General features: G+C 35.6%; 1 protein-coding gene across 6 annotated transcripts in view; it reads right to left on the bottom strand.

Annotated features, from left to right (window-relative positions):
• The window catches only part of ATP7A (ATPase copper transporting alpha), a 190,783-nt gene that overhangs the window by 60,489 nt on the left and 108,004 nt on the right, over positions 1-22,290 (bottom strand). For all 6 annotated transcript variants that reach the window (XR_007148926.1, XM_047843794.1, XM_047843789.1 and 3 more), the window contains exons 3-6: positions 19,022-19,511; positions 17,769-18,494; positions 8,598-8,801; positions 5,757-5,920 (exon numbers count right to left, since the gene is read on the bottom strand). Coding sequence is in view for 5 of the 6 variants with exons in the window: in XM_047843794.1 (XP_047699750.1) it covers positions 5,757-5,920; positions 8,598-8,801; positions 17,769-18,494; positions 19,022-19,511 (1,584 nt within the window). In the remaining variant the exon portion in view is untranslated. The remainder of the gene's footprint in view (positions 1-5,756; positions 5,921-8,597; positions 8,802-17,768; positions 18,495-19,021; positions 19,512-22,290) is intronic.

Here is a 22,290-nt window from a genome sequence, read left to right as displayed (position 1 = left end):
AAAGGTCCTAACCTCTCACCTCAGGCTGACCAGTAGACTCTGTAGAAGCAGGAAGTAAAGACTAAGGCAATTGACAACTGCACAGCTTGGTGTTGAAGGCATGCACAGAGATCCTCAGCAAAGACTGGGAGATTTATTGGTTCCAAGTATTTAAGTAAATCTCTGTCCAATCATTAGCTGACCACTGAGCTAATCAAGCAGAAACTTCAGTGGCCACACATTAACAAAGAATATAAATTTTACAGAATTATTTCATAAACGTCACTAAACAATAACAATGGCAAATAGCAACAACAACAAACCCTAAGGAGTGGAAAATAACTTTATTTCCAGAGTTGCTACATATTTCCAACAAATAATTGTGAGACATGTGATGAAACAAGAAAGTACGGTCCATATAAAGGGAAAAAAGCAATCAACAGAAATTGTCTCTAAGGAAGCCCAGACATTGGACTTACTAGACAAAGATGTTAAATCAGGTACTGAAAATATATTCAATGAACTAAAAAAAAAAAAAAACCATGTCTAAAGAATTAAAGGAAAATATGAGAACAATGTCTAACCAAAAATAATATCAATAAAGAGAGAGAGATTATTGAAAAGGCCCAATGGACAGTCTGGATTAAAAAGTATAATACCTGAAATGAAAGCATTACTTAGAGGGAAATGTGTAGTTGTAAATGCCAATATTAAAAAATAAGATCTCAAATAAATGACCTAACCTTCCACCTTAAGGAACTAGACAAGAAGAGCAAACTAAACGTAAAGCAAGCAAAGGGAAGAAAATTAAAAATGAAAGTGGAAATTCACAAAAGAGAGAACAGAGAAAATTAACAAAACCAAAAATTATTTGTCTGAAAAGGCTGACAAAATTGACAAAATTTGGCTAGACTGAACAAGGAGAAAAAGAAAGAAGACTCAAATGCTTAATATCAAGAATGAAGAGTGACATGAGGTTTCTTTTTTGGGTTGACAAAAATGTTTTAAAATTAGATACAGTGATAATTGCAACTCTGCGGATATACAAAAACTACTGAATTAAGGGAACCTGGGGGGCTCAGTCAGTTAAGCATCTGACTTCAGCTCAGGTCATGATCTCATAGTTCGTGAGTTCAAGCCCCACATCAGGCTCCATGCTGACAGCTCAGAGCCTGGAGCCTGCTTCGGATTCTGCATCTCCCTCTCTCTCTGCCCCTCCCCGGCTCACACTCTGTCTCTCTCTCCAAAATGAATAAACATAAAATTTTTTTAAAAAAAACACTGAATCGTACACTTAAAGCATGAGTTTTATGGTATGTGAATAATATTTCAATAAAGCTATTAATTGTCAGAAGTCTTTAAAAAATAAAAGCCCATGGGGGTGCCTGCCTGGATCAGTTGGTGAAGTATGCAGCTCTCGATCTCGGGATTATGGGTTCAAACCCCGTGTTGGGTGTAGAGATTAATTGAAAATAAAATCTTTTAGGGGCACCTGGGTGGCTCAGTCAGTTAAGCGGCCGACTTCAGCTCAGGTCATGATCTCGTGGTCGGTAAGTTCGAGTCCCGCGTCAGGCTCTGTGCTGACAGCTCAGAGCCTGGAACCTGTTTCAGATTCTGTGTCTCCCTCTCTCTGACCCTCCCCCATTCATGCTCTGTCTCTCTCTGTCTCAAAAATAAATAAACGTTAAAAAAATTTTTTTAATAAAATCTTTTAAAAATTTTAGGTATTTAAAATTTTTAAATTTAAAATGTTAATACTACCCAAAGCTATCTACACATTCAATGCAATCCCAATCAAAATTGCACCAGCGTTCTTCTTGAAGCTAGAACAAGCAATCCTAAAATTTGTATGGAAACACAAAAGACCCCGCATAGCCAAAGTAATTTTGAAGAAGAAGACCAAAGCAGGAGGCATCACAATCCCAGATTTAGCCTCTACTACAAAGCTGTCATCATCAAGACAGCATGGTATTGGCACAAATACAGACACATAGACCAATGGAATAGAATAGAAACCCCAGAAGTAGACCCACAAAAGTATGGCCAACTAATCTTTGACAAAGCAGGAAAGAATATACAATGGATAAAAGACAGTCTCTTTAACAAATGGTGCTGGGAGAACTGGACAGCAACATGCAGAAGGACGAAACTAGACCACTATCTTACACCATTCACAAAAACAAACTCAAAATGGATGAAGGACCTGAATGTGAGACAGGAAACCATCAAAACCCTAGAGGAGGAAGCAGGAAAAGACCTCTCTGACCTCAGCCGTAGCAATCTCTTACTCGACACATCCCCAAAGGCAAGGGAATTAAAAGCAAAAATGAACTACTGGGACCTCATGAAGATAAAGAGCTTCTGCACAGCAAAGGAAACAATCAACAAAACTAAAAGGCAACCAATGGAATGGGAAAAGGTATTTGCAAATGACATATAGGACAAAGGGCTAGTATCCAAAACCTATAAAGAGCTCACCAAACTGCACACCCAAAAAACAAATAATCCAGTGAAGAAATGGGCAGAAGACATGAATAGACACTTCTCTAAAGAAGACATCCAGATGGCCAACAGGCACATGAAAAGATGCTCAACGTCACTCCCCATCAGGGAAATACAAATCAAAACCACACTCAGATAGCACCTCATGCCAGTCAGAGTGGCTAACAAATCAGGAGACTATAGATGCTGGAGAGGATGTGGAGAAACGGGAACCCTCTTGCACTGTTGGTGGGAATGCAAACTGGTGCAGCCGCTCTGGAAAACAGTGTGGAGGTTCCTCAAAAAATTCAAAATAGATATACCGTGTGACCCAGCAATAGCACTGCTAGGAATTTATCCAAGTGATACAGGAGTGCTGATGCATAGGGGCACTTGTATCCCAATGTTTATAGCAGCACTTTCAACAATAGCCAAATCATGGAAAGAGCCTAAATGTCCATCAACTGATGAATGGATAAAGAAATTGTGGTTTATATACATAATGGAATACTACGTGGCAATGAGAAAGAATGAAATATGGCCTTTTGTGGCAACGTGGATGGAACTAGAGTGTTATGCTAAGTGAAGTCATACAGAGAAAGACAGATACCATATGTTTTCACTCTTATGTGGATCCTGAGAAACTTAACAGAAGACCATGGGGGAGGGGAAGGAAAAAAAAAAGGTTAGAGAGGGAGGAAGCCAAAATATAAGAGACTCTTAAAAACTGAGAACAAACTGAGGGCTGATGGGGGGTGCGAGGGAGAGGAGGGTGGGTGATAGGTACTGAGGAGGGCACCAGTTGGGATGAGCACTGGGTGTTGTATGGAAACCAATTTGACAATAAATTTCATATTTGGGGCGCCTGGGTGGCGCAGTCGGTTAAGCGTCCGACTTCAGCCAGGTCACGATCTCGCGGTCCGTGAGTTCGAGCCCCGCGTCAGGCTCTGGGCTGATGGCTCAGAGCCTGGAGCCTGTTTCCGATTCTGTGTCTCCCTCTCTCTCTGCCCCTCCCCTGTTCATGCTCTGTCTCTCTCTGTCCCAAAAATAAATAAACGTTGAAAAAAAAAATTAAAAAAAAATAAATTTCATATTTAAAAAAAATTTTTAATAAATAAAAAATAAAAACCTACCCATTCTTTTTAATAGCTGCTTCATATCTCACTGCATGGACATATCATAATTTATGTATCTAGTCCCCAGTGATTGACATTTAGGTTTTTCCTATCTTTTGCCATATTAAAAAAACAGGGGGTGCTTGGGTGGCTCAGTTGGTTGAGCACCCAACTCTTGATTTCATCTCAGGTCATGATCCCAGGGTCATAGGATTAAGCCCTGCTTCGGGCTCTGCACTGAACATGGAACCTGCTTAAGATTCTCCCTCTCTCTCCCTCCCTCCCCCCACCCCGCTCTTTCTCTCTCTCCCTCTGCCCCACTACCCCACTACCACTCTCTGTCTCTTGCTCTAAAAAATTAATTAATTAATTAATTAAGTCTTGGGGCACCTGAGTGGCTCAGCCGGTTGAGTGTCCAAGTCTTGATTTAGGCTCAGGTCATGATCCCAGGGTCACAGGATCAAGCATCCCATTGGGCTCCTCACTGAGCGTGGAGACTGCTTGACATTCTCTCTTCCTCTGTCTGTCTCCCTTTGCCCCCTCCCCATCTCCCCCTCTTGTACTCTCTCTAAAAAAAAATACTATAATGAACATCCTTGCACACATGTCATTTCATACATATGGAACTATGTCTGTAGGATAACTTCCTATGAGTATAAAAGGCAAAGGATATGTATAATTTTCCTTTTGATAAATATTGCCAAATTCCCCTGTTGAGAGCTTGTATCATTTGACCCTCCACCAGCAATATATGAGAGATAATACAATGTTAACAAAATTGTTTTTTATCTTTACCAATCTAATAGACGAAAAAGGGCATTTCAATGCAGGTTTAATTTGCTTTATTCTTATAACAAGTGAGGGTGAAGATATTTTCATGTGTTTAAAGTGGTAATGTTTTGGACTGTCTGTGAACTGTCAGTTCATATCCTTTACTATCTCTCTTTTGAGTTGCTGGTTCTTATTGATTTACAACAGTTCTTTGTATATTAAGAAAATTAACCTTCATCTATGATAAGAAATAAAGTTTTTTACCTGTTTTTTGACTTCTTTTATGGCGTTTTTCCATCCAAAAAGAAATTTTTATGTACATGAATTTATCTATCATTTCTTTTTGGGTTTGTATGATATTTAGAAAGGCCATTTCCACTCTGATATTATTTTTTAAGTGATAGATCAGATGTTATTATTGAGAAAAGCTGGGAAAAGCTTCATAGATAGGGGTGCCTGGGTAGCTCAGTTGGTTAAGCGTCTGACTTCGGTTCAGGTCATGATCTCACAGTTTGTGGGCTAAATCACAGTTTGTGGGCTCGAGCCCCGTATCAGGCTCTGTGCTGACAGCTCGGAGCCTGGAGCCTGCTTCAGATTCTGTGTCTCCCTCTCTCTCTGCCCCTCCCCAACTTGTGCTCTGTCTCTCTCTCTCTCTCTCTCTCTTAAAAATAAACATTAAAAAAATTTGTTTTTAAAGATTCACAGATATTCCCTACTAGTTTTGCAACTTTATGAATCTAAAATTATTCACACAACAGACTTATGTATAGTAAAACAAATACACTAAAATGTTAATAGAGAATCTAGGTGGTGTGTACAAGGGTGTCCATTGTACAATTCTTTAGATTTTCTTGATGTCTGAAGTTTTTATACTAAAATACTGGGAAAAGGGCACTAAATACTTCTTGTAATTTCATGGTTTTATTTTTTATATTCAAATTTTTGATTGAGCTGATACTAATTTTGGTACAGGGTTAAGTTTTTTGTTTTAATTGTTTAAGGTATACAAATAAAACTCAATTTGCTGGATTGGAGAAAATGACCATTGTAAACCAATATGCTTTCCACCTGGTTTTTTTACTTCATTTACAAAATTTCAGTCTTCAATGCATCTGAATCTTTTCTTTTCTATGCTGATAGGATCATACTATATTTTAAAAGTCGGTTTTTATTTATTTATTCAAACCTAATTCTTCTTTGTTGGTTTTTAATTAACACATGATTATCTCTTATATTCCAGGCTTAAAGGCCACCATTAAGTCATATCTTATCCTTCTATTTTCCAGTTTCCTTAATTTTCCTTTTATGCTTTATTTTCCCAACCCTTAAATAACTTTGGAACTATTTTCGGAATCTTTCCCCCGAGTTTTTCCTGGAAATTTTATTAATTACACAAAAATGATTACTTACAACAAGTTCCAAAACACCATCTCCTTCATCAGCATTTTCTATCATAGTGGCTCCAAATCCAAGCTCTCGGATGAACTCAGCTATCACTGGGGGTTGTATAACAGCAGGATTATATCTTACTTCTGCCTTGCCAGCCATCAGAGCCACAAGTACAGAATATATTCCTGGAAGCATTGATAAGAAAAATAACTGAGATAATATCCTTATAAAAAGAGGAATGTTACAATAATTTCTTCATTTGTGAAAGGATTAAAGTGAATCTAGAAAAAATTATTACTTAACTGTTATACAGTCTTGAACCTAAACCAAATAAAACTAGTTGAAAGAGGGCCTTATTTTCTGAAACTTTTTATTATGGACAATTTCAATTATACATATACAAAAGAGAACAACATAATAAACTTTATATAACCACCACCCAGTTTCAACAATTATCAATAATACTGGGGCTGATCCTGTTTCATCTATATTCCTATCCTCTTACTTACTGCACTCTACTCTGATGATTTTGAAGCAAAACCCACATAACATATCATTTCACATGTAAATATTTAAATATGTATCTCTAAAAGGCTCTTCTCTCAAAAACAAATCCATAATACCATTATCACACCTGAAGTAAGTCCTCAATATCACCAAATATCCATGCAGAATTCACATTTCCAGAATTGTCTTATAACTGTTTATTTAACACAGTTGTTTTTTTGAAATGGGATCCAAATCAGACCCATCAATTGCAACAGGTTGAGACCTTAACATGTAATTATAGGGCATTTGTAGAAACTAATAAGACCTAGAGAAAGGAACTCATGCACTTAAGGAAATCACTGCAATTATAGTAAGGAATCTAAGAATGTACCAACATGCATATTATAACAATATCAAATAAAAGTCATTTCTTAAGATTATCCAATTTTACTGTCTGGCACACACTAATATAAAGTGCTCTTATTCCTAGGGAGAAAGTGCCATACAACTTGTTAACAGAACAAAGGAGTTCATTTTATGGCAGTCATCCTGTTTTCTCATGCAAGCCTTTTATTAACAACCATCCTACTTCTCTAGGCCAGCTATTGATGTCATTTCTAGGAAGAAAATTAATTCTGCATAGCAAAAATGACAGCTCTTTCTACGAATCTGTGGCACTTGGTGGCTACCTGACAGGAAATGGGGATCAACAGACCATAGGTCAACTGTGGAGTTTGATAAAAAGAAAATAATATTAATTTAATCATAGTTTTAAATAAGAAAACAGAGAACCTATATAATCTAAGTTTTCTATATAAAGTACTTACACTCTGGGCTTTGTGGATACTAAATAATTCAGAGGATCAGCTCATAGGAAAGTGTCAGTAAAAGGAGTAGGGTATAAAGAAAGTAGGAAAAATCTTTTTGTTTCAGTGGATATAATCTATAGCCAAATAGAAATAGAAGGGAAAATCTGACTTTTCAAAAATAGGTTTCATACTTACATAAATTATGGATAATTTTTAAACTCTTACTTTAAATTATAATTAGAACTCTATTCATTTTCAGAAATATAATGCAAACTAAACTTAGAGATGACCAGTGTTACTTAGTTTTTAAAAAAGTGAATATAGTGATCCCAGCTAGGCTAATGGTATTCCTAATTGGGTAAAGAAGTGATAAAGGGGAGAGTGGGGAGTAACTAGAAGAATCAGCACAATGAATTTTTAAAAAAAGATTCATAATTGGTATAGGCATTGCTTGTCTCATGAAAAAGGCTATTTCTGAATTGCCCAAACATAGTTGGTTCTGAAATTAAACAGGAACCTTACAAACTTCTTTTGCTTTCATATGTTTGCAACCTCCCTCCTTCCCTGTTTTAATCAATTGAAGTGTAATATAAGCTTTAGCCTCAACTGCATTCTAATTAGATAGAATGGAGACTGAAATGACATGCAAATATGACACAATGCAGATAAGGTTAATAATGGAATTGCCTCTGTATAACATACATTTTGTTATAAAATTCTGGCCTTTATATAAAAGGTGATTCTATGGGCCACAGGTCTGTATTATTATTATATACTGTGAGTTATTTCCCCACAATAGAGGGAATAAGCTGATACTAATCTTATTTATTTGGCCCTTGTGACTAACAGCATGTATTAAGAAACCTGGGACTAGGGCTGCTGAAGTACCAAACCTATGATTTCAGTTTCATTAAACATAACCGCATATATCTATGGCTAACAAATCTTATGTCACAGTATGAAGTTTTATATGAATATGACTTCAAACTTATAAGGTAAAACATTTGGGTATGACTGAATAAAAAAAAGTACGCTGTAAATTTTCTAAGATTTTGTAACCTAGCATTAAAATTTATCACAATAACTTTTTAACATTTTTACTGCAAAGATCAGTGATCATACTGTTGGAAGAGAATAATATAATTCTAAACAAACTTGGTTTTGATCTGGTTGTTTCAAGTATAGTAATATTGAAACTTATGGACTGTAGTTATTTTTAAGCATAGCTTTATCAGAAAATTTGTATGTTTTTCTTAAAATCCATTGCAACCAAGGTCCACAGAGAATAGTAAACTTAAACATATATTTCCTTCTGCTATTTTCCTACACATTTCATTGATGTTAAAATGTGATCATGAGGTAAACAAGATAGGAACCATATCTAAGGGAACAGAACACAAAAACTGGCTGTCAGAGAGTCAAGGTTGTCCTGCACATCACTGATATAGAGGACTTCATAAGGCCTTGGCAGGAATCACAAAAATTGTTACTAAACACCTGAAAGATCAAAAAAGGACAGTCTTCAATTCAGCACACAAAATAACAGGCTTCAAAAGTGTCTCACCTTCTTCTCGTCTTAAATTCCGTTCAATGTTTGCCACACAGGAAGCACAAGTCATACCAGTGACCTGTATATAACACTTAGACGAAGGCTTTACTTCCCCATCGTGAATTGGTGTCATTGTTTTAGTATAAAATTCATTAGTTGAGGTCAAAAGCGGCATTTCTGATGAGGTCTGAGCTATTATTACCAATGGCTCATTTGTATCTGGTAGACAGGGAAAGATTCTTTTCATTTAAGATATTCTTTAGTTGCATCCTTGTCATTCATCACAATCCACACCTCCAGGTACTGTCAATCCATTCGTTTAAAACCAGCATGGACTTTACACTTTCTAGGAAGTGACTTCAAATACTGCCCATCCCAGTTCTTTGGATCGGAACTAACTGAATAAACAAAACTTTAATTATACCAAGTTCTTCTAGCTGTTTTCTCTACTGAAAACCCCAGATAAAGAGTAGTTGTTAATGGGCAGCTCCTATTTTTATAATGAATTTTTATCACCATGTTAATGATTTGCATACTACATTAAAGCAATTCATGATACAGTAAGTGGAACAAAAAAGCAATTTACAAAATAGCATTGCGGATGTCATTTAAAAAGTTTTTGTGTATATGTATATATGAGACTAGGCATAAGAAAATCTGGGAGGCTACGTTCCAAAACATTAATGGTGGCTACTTCTGGAGAATGGGGTTAAGGCAGGAACAGAATGACAAACACACACATTTTCTCTACAGACACTTCTGTATTGTTTGAATTTTAAACACTAATATATAGTATATTTTTTTCATTTTTAATTTTGTTAAATATTTATTTATTTTTGAAAGAGAGAAAAAGACACAGAGCACGAGTAGAGGAGGGCAGAGTGAAGAGGGAGACACAGAATCCGTAGCAGGCTCCAGGCTCTGAGCTGTCAACAGAGCCTGACTTGTAGCTCGAACCCATGAACTGTGAGATCATGACCTGAGTCGAAGTCAGTCCCTTAACCAACTAAGCCACCTAAGCCCCCTTATGGTATTTTTTAAATTAAAATGTCTTTGTGGACAATGGAAGAAAAGACAAGGAGAAAGTCAGCAGTAACCTTCATTTTGTGCAAAGGAATATTTGGAAAATCTCTCCAAAGAATGTTTATGCACTGTGGAACAATGGGAAGCTCCTATCATCCAGAAATTCCCCTGCAGTCTCAGAAAATCTGCTATTCTGTTTTAAGTTTATCCACTGAAGTATTAATCAACTCTAAGAAGGGAAGAGTTATTCTCTCCAGCACACCCGTGCACATGCAAAGAAGCTCAAGATGTATACTCTCCTGCAGCGATAAAGAGGAAAAGAGGTGATGTGGAAATTTCCAGGTACACCTATCTAACTTGTTATTTATTCCCCTTGGGCAAAAAAACTGGTTCAGGTCTATTTGGCTAACCCACAGAGGATCCCTGCATAGAAGAGTTGGTTTCCATATGCCAAAGAGGACATCTTTTGCAGAAACTTTTAAAAAAGTCTAACCATTTTCCTAATAAATAATGATCCATACTTCCCAAATCAGTATAATAGTGGCTGTTAAATTTTAATGCACACACAATAACCTGGGGGATTTTCTTAAAATACAGGTTCTGATTCAGGACATTTAGGATGGGGCCTGAGATTCTGCACTTCCACCACATTCCCAGGTGATGGCACTACAGCCAGTCTGGATATAGTAAAGGACACTGATCACAACTGACTAGATACTTCCAATTCCAAAATTAGTCAACCTCTGGTCTTAAGAAAATCAATTTTGAAAACTATACTCATTCATTCAGATTATGAGAGCATTATTTAGAACTCAGTAAAATTTACCAACTACTACTGTTATCTTAAAGATTTCAAAAAGGAAGCTCATTTGCCCAAAGGAAATAGCTTTGGCTTTGAAAAATAAAACATTATTTCAATCCAGCCAGGAGTTTATTTCATTCTCTCATAACTACTATCAAGACTTCATATTGAACTTAGACACTAAAAAAAAGTTTATACTGCTAGTTACTTTAGGTCTTGTTCCAGAGTAATTCCGTTATTTCAGGTACCAGAGATAACCTATAATAAAATCTGCAATTTTCACACTCTGGAAGGATAGTACTAAATTAAAATAAGTCACGGAGATACTCCCTTTTAGCTACCTTCGCATGACCTCTCAACAAAGATCCATAAAATTGTGCCCTTTATACCCCAGTGAGTGTGGCAAACAAAAGAGCAAAAACTTCGATCTTCCACAGCAGAAGTGCAGGTGTTAAAAAGCCACACTGAATTAAATGGCTACTCTTCTTCAATTAGATTTTCTATAGCCTGTAGCAACACTACTTATGCTTAAGTGAATTCAAAAGGAAGGAAGGTTGACTTTCTTGCACTCGAGGCAATAATCAGAAAAGACTCCAAAAATTTCAAGAAAGGGTTTCCAATCTAATCCTTATAACTAGGATCAATGTGTGAATATGAAGAACACATAATCAGAAAATAGGTTAAAAAGAATTTAAAACATCATTTCTGCAATGCACTCTCAAATGACTCAGAAAAAGTGTGTGTGTGTGTGTGTGTGTGTGTGTGTGTGTGTGTGTGAAGAGAGAAAGAGAATAAAACAAATGTAAAATATTGACAACCAGGGAATGTGAGAGAAATTGGTAAACAGGAATTTTTTGTATTGCTCTTGTAGCTTTTCTGTAAGTTTGAAATTAAAAATAACAAAGTTTAAAAAAGGAAAAGAATTTGAGGGTTTTTTTTGCTTTAATTGGTTAATGAAGACTTAACTTCATATTTGTCTTTTTAAGAGAATGATGAGATTGATGGTCATGATAAAAATATACCTCCCATGCAAGGGTGGTTCCATATTTGCAAGTCAACCAATGTGATCCATCACATCAATACAAGGATAAAAACCATATGATCACTTCAGTAAATGCAGAAAAAGCATTTGACAAAGTACAACATCCATTCATCATAAAAACCCTCAAAAAAGTAGATCTAGAGGAAAAATACCTCAACATAATAAATGCTTTATATGAAAAACCCACAACATCATACCCTATGGTGAAAAACTGAGAGACTTTTTCCCCTAAGATCAGGAACAAGACAACGATGTTTGTTCTCACCACTTTTATTCAAAATAGTACTGGAAGCCCCAGCCACAGCATCAGACAACAGAAAGAAATAAAAGGCATCCAAATTGGCAAGGAAGAAGGAAAACTTTCACTGTTTGCAGAAGACATGATACTATAGAGAAAACCCTACAGTCCACCAAAAAACTACTAGAACTGATAAATGAATTCAGTAAGGTTGTAGGATACGAAATCGATGTACAGAAATCTGTTGCATTTCTATACACCAATAATGAAGCAGCATAAAAACAAATTAAGAAAGCAATTCCATTTACAATTGCATCAAAAATAATAAAATACCTAGGAATAAACTTAACCAAACAGGTAAAACACCTGCACTCTGAAAACTATAAAATATTGATGAAAGAAATAGAAAACAACACAAAGAAATGGAAAAACATTCCATGCCCACGGACTGAAAGAATAATGTTAAAATGTCTATACTACTCAAAGCAATCTTACACATTCAATGCAATCCCTATCAAAATACACATATTTTTCATAGAACTAGAACAATCCTATAATTTGTATAGAATCACAAAAGACCCTGACGAGTCAAAGCAATCTTGAAAAAGAAAAACAAAACTGGAGGTATCACAATACCATACTTCAAGTTATATTACAAAGATGTAGTAAGAAAAACAGTATGGTACTGGCACAAAAATAGACATACAAATCAACAGAAAAGAATAGAAAGCCCAGAAATAAACCCACAATTAAATGGTCTATCAATCTCTGACAAAGGAGGAAAGAATATGCAATGGAAAAAAGACAGTATCTTCAACAAATGGCATTGGAAAAACTGGACAGCTACACACATAAGAATGAAACTGGACCACTTTCTTATACCATACACAAAAATAAATTCAAAATGGATGAAAGACCTAAATGTGAGACCTGAAACAATAAAAATCCTAGAAGAGAACACAAGTGGTAACTTCGCTGACAATGGACATAGCAACTTTTTTCTAGACATGTCTCCTGAGGCAAGGGAAACCAAATGAACAATAAGTAATTGAGACTACATCAAAATAAAAAGCTTCTGCACAGCGAAGGAAACAATCAACAAAACTAAAAGGCAACCTCCAGAATGGGAGAAGAGATTCGCAAATGGCATACATGATAAAGCGTTAGTGTCCAAAATCTATAAAGACTTATCTAACTCAACACCCAAAAAACAAATAATCCAATTACAAAATGGGAAGAAGACATGAACAGACATTTCTCCAAAGACGACACAGAGATGGCCAACAGACAGATGAAAAGATGCTCATCATCACTTACCATCAGGGAAATGAAAATCAAAACTACAATGAGGTATCACCTTACACCTGTCAGAATGGCTAAAATCAACAACACAAGAAACAACAGATGTTGGCAAGGATGTGGAGAAAGGGGAACCCTCCTGCACTGTTGGTGGGAATGCAAACTGGTACAGACACTGTGGAAAACAGTACGGAGTTCCTCAAAAATTAAAAATAGAATTACCCTATGATCCAGAAATTGCACTACTATGTATTTACCCAGAGGATACAAAAACACTAATTCAAAGGGATACAAGCACTCCAATGTTTACAGCAACATTATTTACAATATCTAAATTATGGAAACAGGCCAAGTATCCACTGATTGATGAATGGATAAAGAATGTGTGGTATATATATACAATGGAATTTTAGCCATAAGAAATGAAATCTTGCTATGTGCAATGACATGGATGGAGCAAGAGAGTATAATGATAAGGGAAATAAATTTGTCAGACAAAGACAAATACCATATGATTTCACTCGTGTGGAATTTAAGAAGCAAAATAAATGAAGAAAGGGACAAAAAAAGAGACAAATTAAAAAGAGACTTAATTATAGAGAATAAACAGTTGGTTACAGAGAGGGTGTTGGGAGGATGGGTTAAGTAGGTGATGGGGATTAAGGAGTGTACTTGTGATGAGCACCAGGTGAAATATGAATTATTGAATCACTATATTTTACACCTGAAACTAATATAACACTATGTTAACTATGCCGGAATTAAAATGTTAAAAAATTAAATTAAAAAAAGAATTCACCAATGAAGAAAGAAAACACCTCACATTTTTCTCACTGTCTCTTTTAACTTTTACAATCCACCCAGGATTAGAATGACATAAAGACAAAATGTGCCAACCCCTCTCTGTCTGGGAAGAGGTTATAGTGATAGACTGTGAGGCCAGATCAGCACTGACAATGACATTCAGAAAATGGGTAGCCACCATTCTGATGGCATTTTAAACTATGATCTCTAGAAGAAATATAGAATGCAATCATTTGATATCAACATTTTATCGTAAAAATATGGGTCACCATAGTCACAACTCTATCAGTTCTTTTATGGTGACCCTCATTGTGCCAAGGTTTTTTACCTATTCATGATGGCCTTTAATGTGTTTGTTATGACCCCTAACACATGTAAGGCACATAACAAGCTCCTAATAATTATTCGTTGAACAATTAATTCCTGGGACCCTTGAGTTGGTTGAGGTAAAAACCATTGTTAAAAGTTAATGAATATGTTGTATTCATGGATCCTGAGGGCTAGGTAGAAGACAGACATAGTACTACTAGAGACTATCAAGTACTCTTGAATTCCACTTACTAGTCTGACCAAAATTTCTCCTATTGCTCGAGTTCATCTTTGAAGCCATGTAAGGTAGTTGGAAAGTTGCTTTTACTCTGCTCACATCGTTTATATAAAAATTCTTTTTTTTGAGAGAGAGAAAGAGAGAGGGTGAAAGTGAATGAGAGGCAGAGAGAGAGAGAGAGAATCCCAGGAGGGGCAGAGAAAGAGGGGGCCGGGGAGAGAGACAGAGAGAGAGAAAGGGAGAGAGAGAGAAACAGGGCTCACTCAAAGCGGGGCTCATGCTCACCCAAAGCAGGGCTTGTGGTCAATCATAGTGGGCTCGAGCTCACCCAAAGTGGGGCTCAAGCTCACCTAAAGCGGGGCTCCAGATCACCCAATGTGGGACTCGAACTCACCTACCATGAGATCATGACCTGAGCCAAAGTCAGATGCTTAACAACTGAGCCACCTAGGCACTCTGTTACATAAAAATTCTTAAATGCCATTTTAAATTGTATCATTTCATATTATATTATCATTGTATTAAATGAAAAATGTTAATATAGATTTAATTCAGAGTTTATTTATAGAGGTCCATGCAGCAAATTATTTACACCAGTGCTTCTAAAACTTCAATGCACGTATGAATTACCTGGAGAGCTTATGAAAATCAAAATGTAGATTTTTATTTAATGGGTGCGCAGTGGGTCAGAGAGTCTACAGTTCTATCAAGCTCCCAGAGATGCTGCCGCTACTGCTCCTCTGTGAACCATTTTCAGCTGCAAAAATACAGACCCAAATGAATAGGACAAATGCCATTTTGGGGGTCCAGTCTAAATGTCTGTGAGATCCCTGCTTACAATAATACCAGATGCCAGATTTGACTGTAAAAAAATATTTCACTTTTATACTATATGTGGTATGAGTTGATATGATTTGAGTTCCTATATTTAAGAGGCACAGGCATAGAAATATCACAGTGTAAGTAACTTGTTTGATTGATATTGATGTAAGCCAAACTTACTTATATGATGTCCATAATGCATTATGTATGGCAAAGTATTTTAGTTTAATAGAAACTCTGAAGAATAATTCAACATTATGGGTTAGCAAAATGTTAATCAATTTCAAATACCGTCATTTTGAAAATTTTAAAAATTATAAGCAATGACTGACACAACTAAATTTTGTCAAAACTAATCTTATTCATTTTTTATGGCTACCTGATATGGTTTCACTTCAATATTTCCAATTAAAATTATGCTTCTGGTTTCATAATTATTTCCTTTTGCAATTATGGATTTTCTATACTTTGTTCAAATTTTTAATACTGGAGGCTTTTCAACAGTTCAGTATTCTATATTAATTTTCTAATAAGGAATTATGTATCTCTCTTTTAGAGCAAAATCATTCTGGTCTTTTGAGATTTTCTTTATTAAAGTGAGAATTCTAGGTGGCAATGTAAAATGGGTCAACCACTTTGGAAAAGTATGGCAATTCCTGAAAAAGTTAATCCTATTCACCCTATGACCCAGAAATTGCACTCTTAGGTATATACTCAGGAGAAATAAAAACATACATTCAAGTAAAAACTCATACACAAATGTTCATAGCAGCATTATTCTTAAAAGCCAAGGATGGAAATAACTTTCCAAATTTCCACCAACTGTTGAATAGAGAAACAAAATTTTATATACATATATATTACATACATACATATATATATATATATATATATATATATATATATATATATATATTAGCAGTGACTGCTAATGGGTACAGGGTTTCTTCTGCAGGTGATATAAATGTTATAAAATTAGATAGTGGTAACGGCTGCAAAACTCTGAATATACTAAGAACCACTGGATTGTATACTTTTAAAAGGGTGAATTCTGGAACACCTGGGTGGCTTAGTCAGTTAAGTGTCTGACTCTTGGTTTTTTGGCTCAGGTCACGATCCTAGGGTCATGGAATCAAGCTGTGCATGGGGCTCCGCACTGAGCACGCAGCCTGCTTGAGACTCTGTCTCTCCCTCTGCTCCTCTCCCCAACTCTCTCTCTAAATTAAAAGAAAAAAAAATTTTTTAAGAAAAAAAATTTAAGGGTGAATTTTATGACATACAAACTATATCTTGACATTAAAAAGTGAGAATTCTATAATTTCTACCATATGTCATGAATATGAAAATCAAGAATAGTTAGTATGTCTCTGGGTCCTCTTCCACTGATATTTATCTACCATAATAATTTGAGCATGTGTTTAATATAAATTTTTATGCTTCTCAGTTTTATTGAGCTTGAAAAACAAATATTGTTACTTGATATCCTTCATTCTGATCAGAATTGCAAAAGTTAATAACATGCTCTAGAAATTAGTTATACAACTTTTCTATTTTATTTACAGCAAGAAATTTCATTAGGGCATTTCCAGTTTAATTCAAGGCTAGATTATATTGTAGTTTAAAACAACAAGTGGGGCACCTGGGTGGTTCAGTCAGTTAAGCTTCCGACTTTGGCTCAGGTCATGATCTCACAGTTCGTGGGTTTGAGTTTCACATTAGGCTCTGTGCTGACAGCTCAGAGCTTGGAGCCTGCTTCACATTCTGTGTGTCCCTCTTTCTCTACCCCTCCCCCACTCATGCTGTCTCTCTCCTTCAAACAGAAATAAACATTAAAAATAAATAAATAAAAATAAATAAAACAACAAGTTCACATAGGCAAATTCCATGCACTATTCATTTTTGGTTTCAGTTCAAGGTAAGAGCTGTCAGGAAATAGAAAGACTTTGAGGCAGTTCAAGAGTCAGTTTCATTTGAATGCCTAAATTTAAAACTACAGTTAAAATTCTATTATTTATTTCTACCTTTTTTCTTTTCAAAATAGCATTTGCTTCTCCCATCATACATACATATATCCTTGTCACATAAAACTTAAAACACATAGGAAAGCACAATGAAAAAAATATCACCTTTACCCTACCACTCATATAATAACCACTGTTAAAATTTTAGTTCATGTCCTGCCAGGAATTTTATTCACTCATATACATAAATAATATATACATGGTATAAATCCTTATACATGTGTTTATAATATTTTGATCATGCTGAATATACAGATTTTTAGCTTTTATTTTTTCATTTAACAAAATATCTCAGACACTTTCCTGTGGCATTAAGTATCTTTAATACTCTAATTTTTTATGGCTTCATAGCATTTCAGCATATGGATGTATCATGATATAATGTTTTTAGTTTTTAAATATTGTAGATAATTATTCAAACATCCTTAGGCATCTTTGTATACACTGCTGACTACCTCTATAAGATTTACTTCCAAAAACCAGAGCTGCAGTGCCTATTGCTCATTATTTATTATTGATGAAAGCCAAAGAATCCAAATTAGAAGATAAAAAAACATTAAGGAAATCTGAGAAAAAAGTAATAATTACCTGACAAGGCAGCATCAAATCCCATGTCTTCTATTGCTTCTCTCAAGGTCTCTGGAGAAGTTAGTAGAGGATCATACTCAACAGTCCCATTGCCATTTGCAAGAGATACTCGTATGGATTTTACACCTGCCTTTTTTGATATGACACCCTCAATAGACTGCACACAAGAATTACAAGTCATGCCACCAATGTTTATCACAGTTTCTTGAGTCAGAGGATGGCTTACTGTGTTCAAAGGAATCTTTTGAAGAGATGAGCTGGAGAGAGAGTTTGAGGTACTTTCAACTTCACTTGTAATACTAACTTTGTATTTCCCTGGTGAGATGGCCTCTATTGCTTTTCTAAGGGTTTCTGGAGTGACTGAGCTTGCATTGTACTTCACTATGGCAGATCTATTCTCTAAAGAAACTACGATGCTGCTTACATATTGGAGTGTAGATAAAGCACTTTCAATATTTAACACACATGATTTACAATGCATGCCATCTATAATGAAAGTGACTGTTGAATCACTGCTATATGATGGACTCCTTTGCTGTGGTCCTTCTGAGGATTTGACTGGTGTATTCTTTAGACGTTCTATATCAATAGCTCCCAATTTGAGGTACTTGGGCTGTTTTTTGATGAATGCTGGAAAGCCCATGGCTTCAATCTGTTTTTTAATTTCCTCTGCTGTGATAAGATGAGGTTGATAAACAATAGTAGCTTCTTGGTTGTCCAAGGAGACTAGTTAGTGAAAAGAGAAATATTTAATTCAGTTATTCTTAGGCCACTTCAGAAAACATTCTGTAGCTTTCAAATCAATACCACACAAAATTGTTTCTCTGTCTTCGCTGTCACTAGCTTTTCTTAAGATAATTCTGTTTTCATAAAATGTTACTGACACAGACTAGAAAAAAGTAAAAAAAATATGACTACTTTATCTATGGTCTCCAAGTTTCTGCATGCCTGAACAGAAACAGATTAGAGGTAGAGAGGACCCCAGGCATGTTGAGTTAAAAACGCTGAACTCCATGAACTGCCACCCCAGCTACATTTTCTGCTAGTTCAAAACTCATGTAGTTTTTAATTATACATTAGCTTTACCCACATTAATCCTGGGAATATGCACACTGTACCTCAGACTTCAATGAAGCAGTAAGTATTCTAGTCTGTGGATTCAAAACCCATGCTTAAGAGGAAAGCAAAAACTTAAAAGGCCAAAACAGAAAGCTAATCCTTACAAAACAACCAAATACCACCAGATATATTACCTTTAATTCGCTGAACACCTTGCAGCTTCCCAATTTTTCCTTCAATGGTGCTGGTGCATGAATGGCAGGTCATTCCTTCTACTTTCATCTTCAGCATGACTTCACCTACTTGAGCCATACTATAATCTTCACAAGTTCCTGACTTTTTCTCCAGAGTTCCAATATCTAAACTGAGATCCGGAAGCAGCTCTATTATCTGATTGGCATTCAGAATAGAAGGGATTATTGTCACCACTACAGTTCTTTGCTGAGGGGAAATTTTAATGTCTGTCACACCCTTGGTCTTGAGCAATATGCTTTGGATATGGTCCCATGGCAGAGCCAGTGAAGCAGCAACAGTCAGAAACACAGTGTCAGTTAAAACAGGGACAGGGTTAGGATTGTGGAGAACAGCATCAAAGCCCATGTCATCAATAGCTTCCTGGAGGGTCTTTGGAGTCTGTAGTTTAGGGTCATAAATAATAGTTGCATTTTTTTCTTCCAGTGAAACCTTTTGGAAGAGAATTTCAAAAAGTCAGTTTAATTCAATTTTATGACCTAGAACTTAAAAAATAGCAATCATCATGCCGCATTCAAGAAGAATGGGACAAATAATTCAACCAAATGGAGTTTCTCTATTAGTTCTCATCTTTACTATTCTCTTTGGAAAGAAACAAAAAAAATGTCTTCTGTACTTATAGGAATGATAAACTTGTATGTAGGCGTATGTGACTCAGCTACTGATTAGGCATTTGAAAGACACACGGACAAACACACCCTGGAATTTTACAACAGAGCACAAACAACTCTTTCCTACTATCTCCTTTCACAAATTATTCCAATACTTCACTCTCTATCAATTCAAAGATAATAAAGAAAACAGGATCAGCTGCAGAAAATAAAAGGTGATATGAAGTTTAAATTTTAAGATGTTTGATTAAAATAACTTTGTTCGGAAGAAAAGATATAAACATGCTACTGTGTGATTAAAGGCAATGATAGGATTTTGTAGCATATACTCCTATATCCTTCTAAGTCCCTACAGCCTAGTATTACTTTTATTCAAAATAAGAACATCTTTATTGCTTCGCCTGATTCAATGATAAAAATAATGATTGTATTCCTAAAGCTCAGCTACTGTATATAATTTAACTACTACCATGACTGCATGCATATCTGGCTGACATCTTACAAAAATTAATGGTGTAGTCATACACACAAATACATGTGCACACACACACACACACACTCACTGGGTTGGGAGTCAGAAGATTTGAGTTCCATTGTCAACTCTCCACTTATTAGTCAACACATTCATTAATTCTACCATCTGAAAAATTGGGAAATATGCCCTATAATCTTCTAGAGTTGTTATAAGAGCAAATAGATAGGAAAGTAGTTCTTTGCAGCAGTGAGTTATATAAAGGTAAACACCGAACAAGTAATATTTATCAAGCACCTATTGTATGTGCCAGGAACTAGGATTCTCAAATACAACGGTGAGCATGACACAGTCACAGGGAGGAATATTAGCATAGAAAATACAGTAAAGAGACATGTATTTATCCCTGGCAATATGGGTCAGAAAAGCCTCCTTAGGGGAGATAAGACCTGAATGTAAACAAACAAACAGAAATTAGCAAGAATGTATGAGGCAGGAATTCCAGACAAATGGATAAAGTAGATAAAGATGATAAACTGGAGAATGAGGCAACTGATTTACTATGGGGTCCACTTTATGCCAATAATGGTAATTCAGCCTATAGGTAATAGAGAGTCACAAAAAAAGTTAACAAGGGAATGACATGATTGTATTAGCATTTTAGAGAAGAATCATTTTGGAGACACAGCAGATGTGTGGGGGGTGGAATGGAGTGACACAGGATAGGAGATCAGTTAGGAGACTATTGCAATTGTAATAGTGGTACATATTAAGGCATTAAGGCATGAATTAAGGCATGAATACTGAGGGTAAAGAAAAAGGGGCAATTCCAAGATACATTTGGGAGGGCAAGAACTAGTAAGGAGATTATAGAGAGTAAAGGAGATGACTACGAGTTATAGGTTTCTGGCCTGGGCCAGTGGATAGATGGTGTTGCCATTAACTGTTATCAGAGAGAGAAGAAAACTGGAGGACGAGGTTGGAGTGGTGGGAAAAGAAAGATGATAAATTTAGTTTTAGACCCAACTGATTTTGAGAGACGGTAGGGGATTAATGTTCTAAAGGCAGTTAAAATATGAGCATTATTATTTTAGATTCCTGGTGAAAATCTTTGTTCCATAAATAAAAGCAACACCAAAATATAATTAAAAGTAATTAAAAGAAGGAAATCTCACTTTAAACTGTCAACAATAGTTATATAGTTAAATCTTTCTTCCTTTAGCTTGGTAATCAATGGCTAGGTATTTGGTGAAATCTTGAAATGCACCCCTGGCACAGAAAAGATGCTTAGACTAGTAATTCTAGTTGGTTATCTTGATCTTAGTTATGGAAGAAACCACTAACATAAGTGATTCAAAACAGAAAAAGTGGAAAAATAATTTATATTTTGTTTTGGAATACACCATATAACATTTTTCATGAATAAGTTGCAGTATAGCCAAACCACATGCAGTTCCGACATATACTTTTGAAACAGATACAATACAAATATAGTCATTACAAAATGAAGGCTTTTGTGGCTTTGTATCTCTAAATAGATTCTCTTTCAAACTCTAATCACACTCCAATGATTTTTCTGATTAATAAAATTACTTTAAAAATTTTAAATATTCAAACTAAAGAGGAAGATGGAGAACAGATGAGGGGTGGGGGAGGAGTGACTATAAAGGGGCTGAACAGGGGCGTTTTTTGACATGATGGGACTATGGTGTCCTGGTTGTGTTGGTAGTTAAATAAATATATAGATATGTTAAAATTCACCAAACTAAAAAAAAAAATTACAGAACTTTATATCAAAAAGAAGTCAATTTTACATATGATAATTATGTTTTAAAGAAAACAAAACTAAAATTAAAAAATTCAGTTAGTTGCATTAGCCACATTTCAAGTGTTCAATGGCCAATGTGGCCAAGTGGTTGCCATACGGTGCTGGGTATATTATAGAACATTTCCATCATCGCAGAACATTCCATTGGACAGTACAGATCCAGGTACTACTATACTTTTTCTGATAAAGTACCAAACTTTTTAAAAAGTGTGTAGATTTCTTTTTTCCTTTATGTTTAAGTACACTGTATATGGTATCTCTTTAAAAAGATCTGGTTTTGAGATAATTTCCATCCCCCCA

The sequence above is a fragment of the Prionailurus viverrinus genome, chromosome X (assembly GCF_022837055.1).
Source record: "Prionailurus viverrinus isolate Anna chromosome X, UM_Priviv_1.0, whole genome shotgun sequence".
In the NCBI taxonomy this organism is placed as follows: Eukaryota; Metazoa; Chordata; class Mammalia; order Carnivora; family Felidae; genus Prionailurus; species Prionailurus viverrinus.
This window is presented reverse-complemented; position numbering and strand designations above follow the sequence as displayed.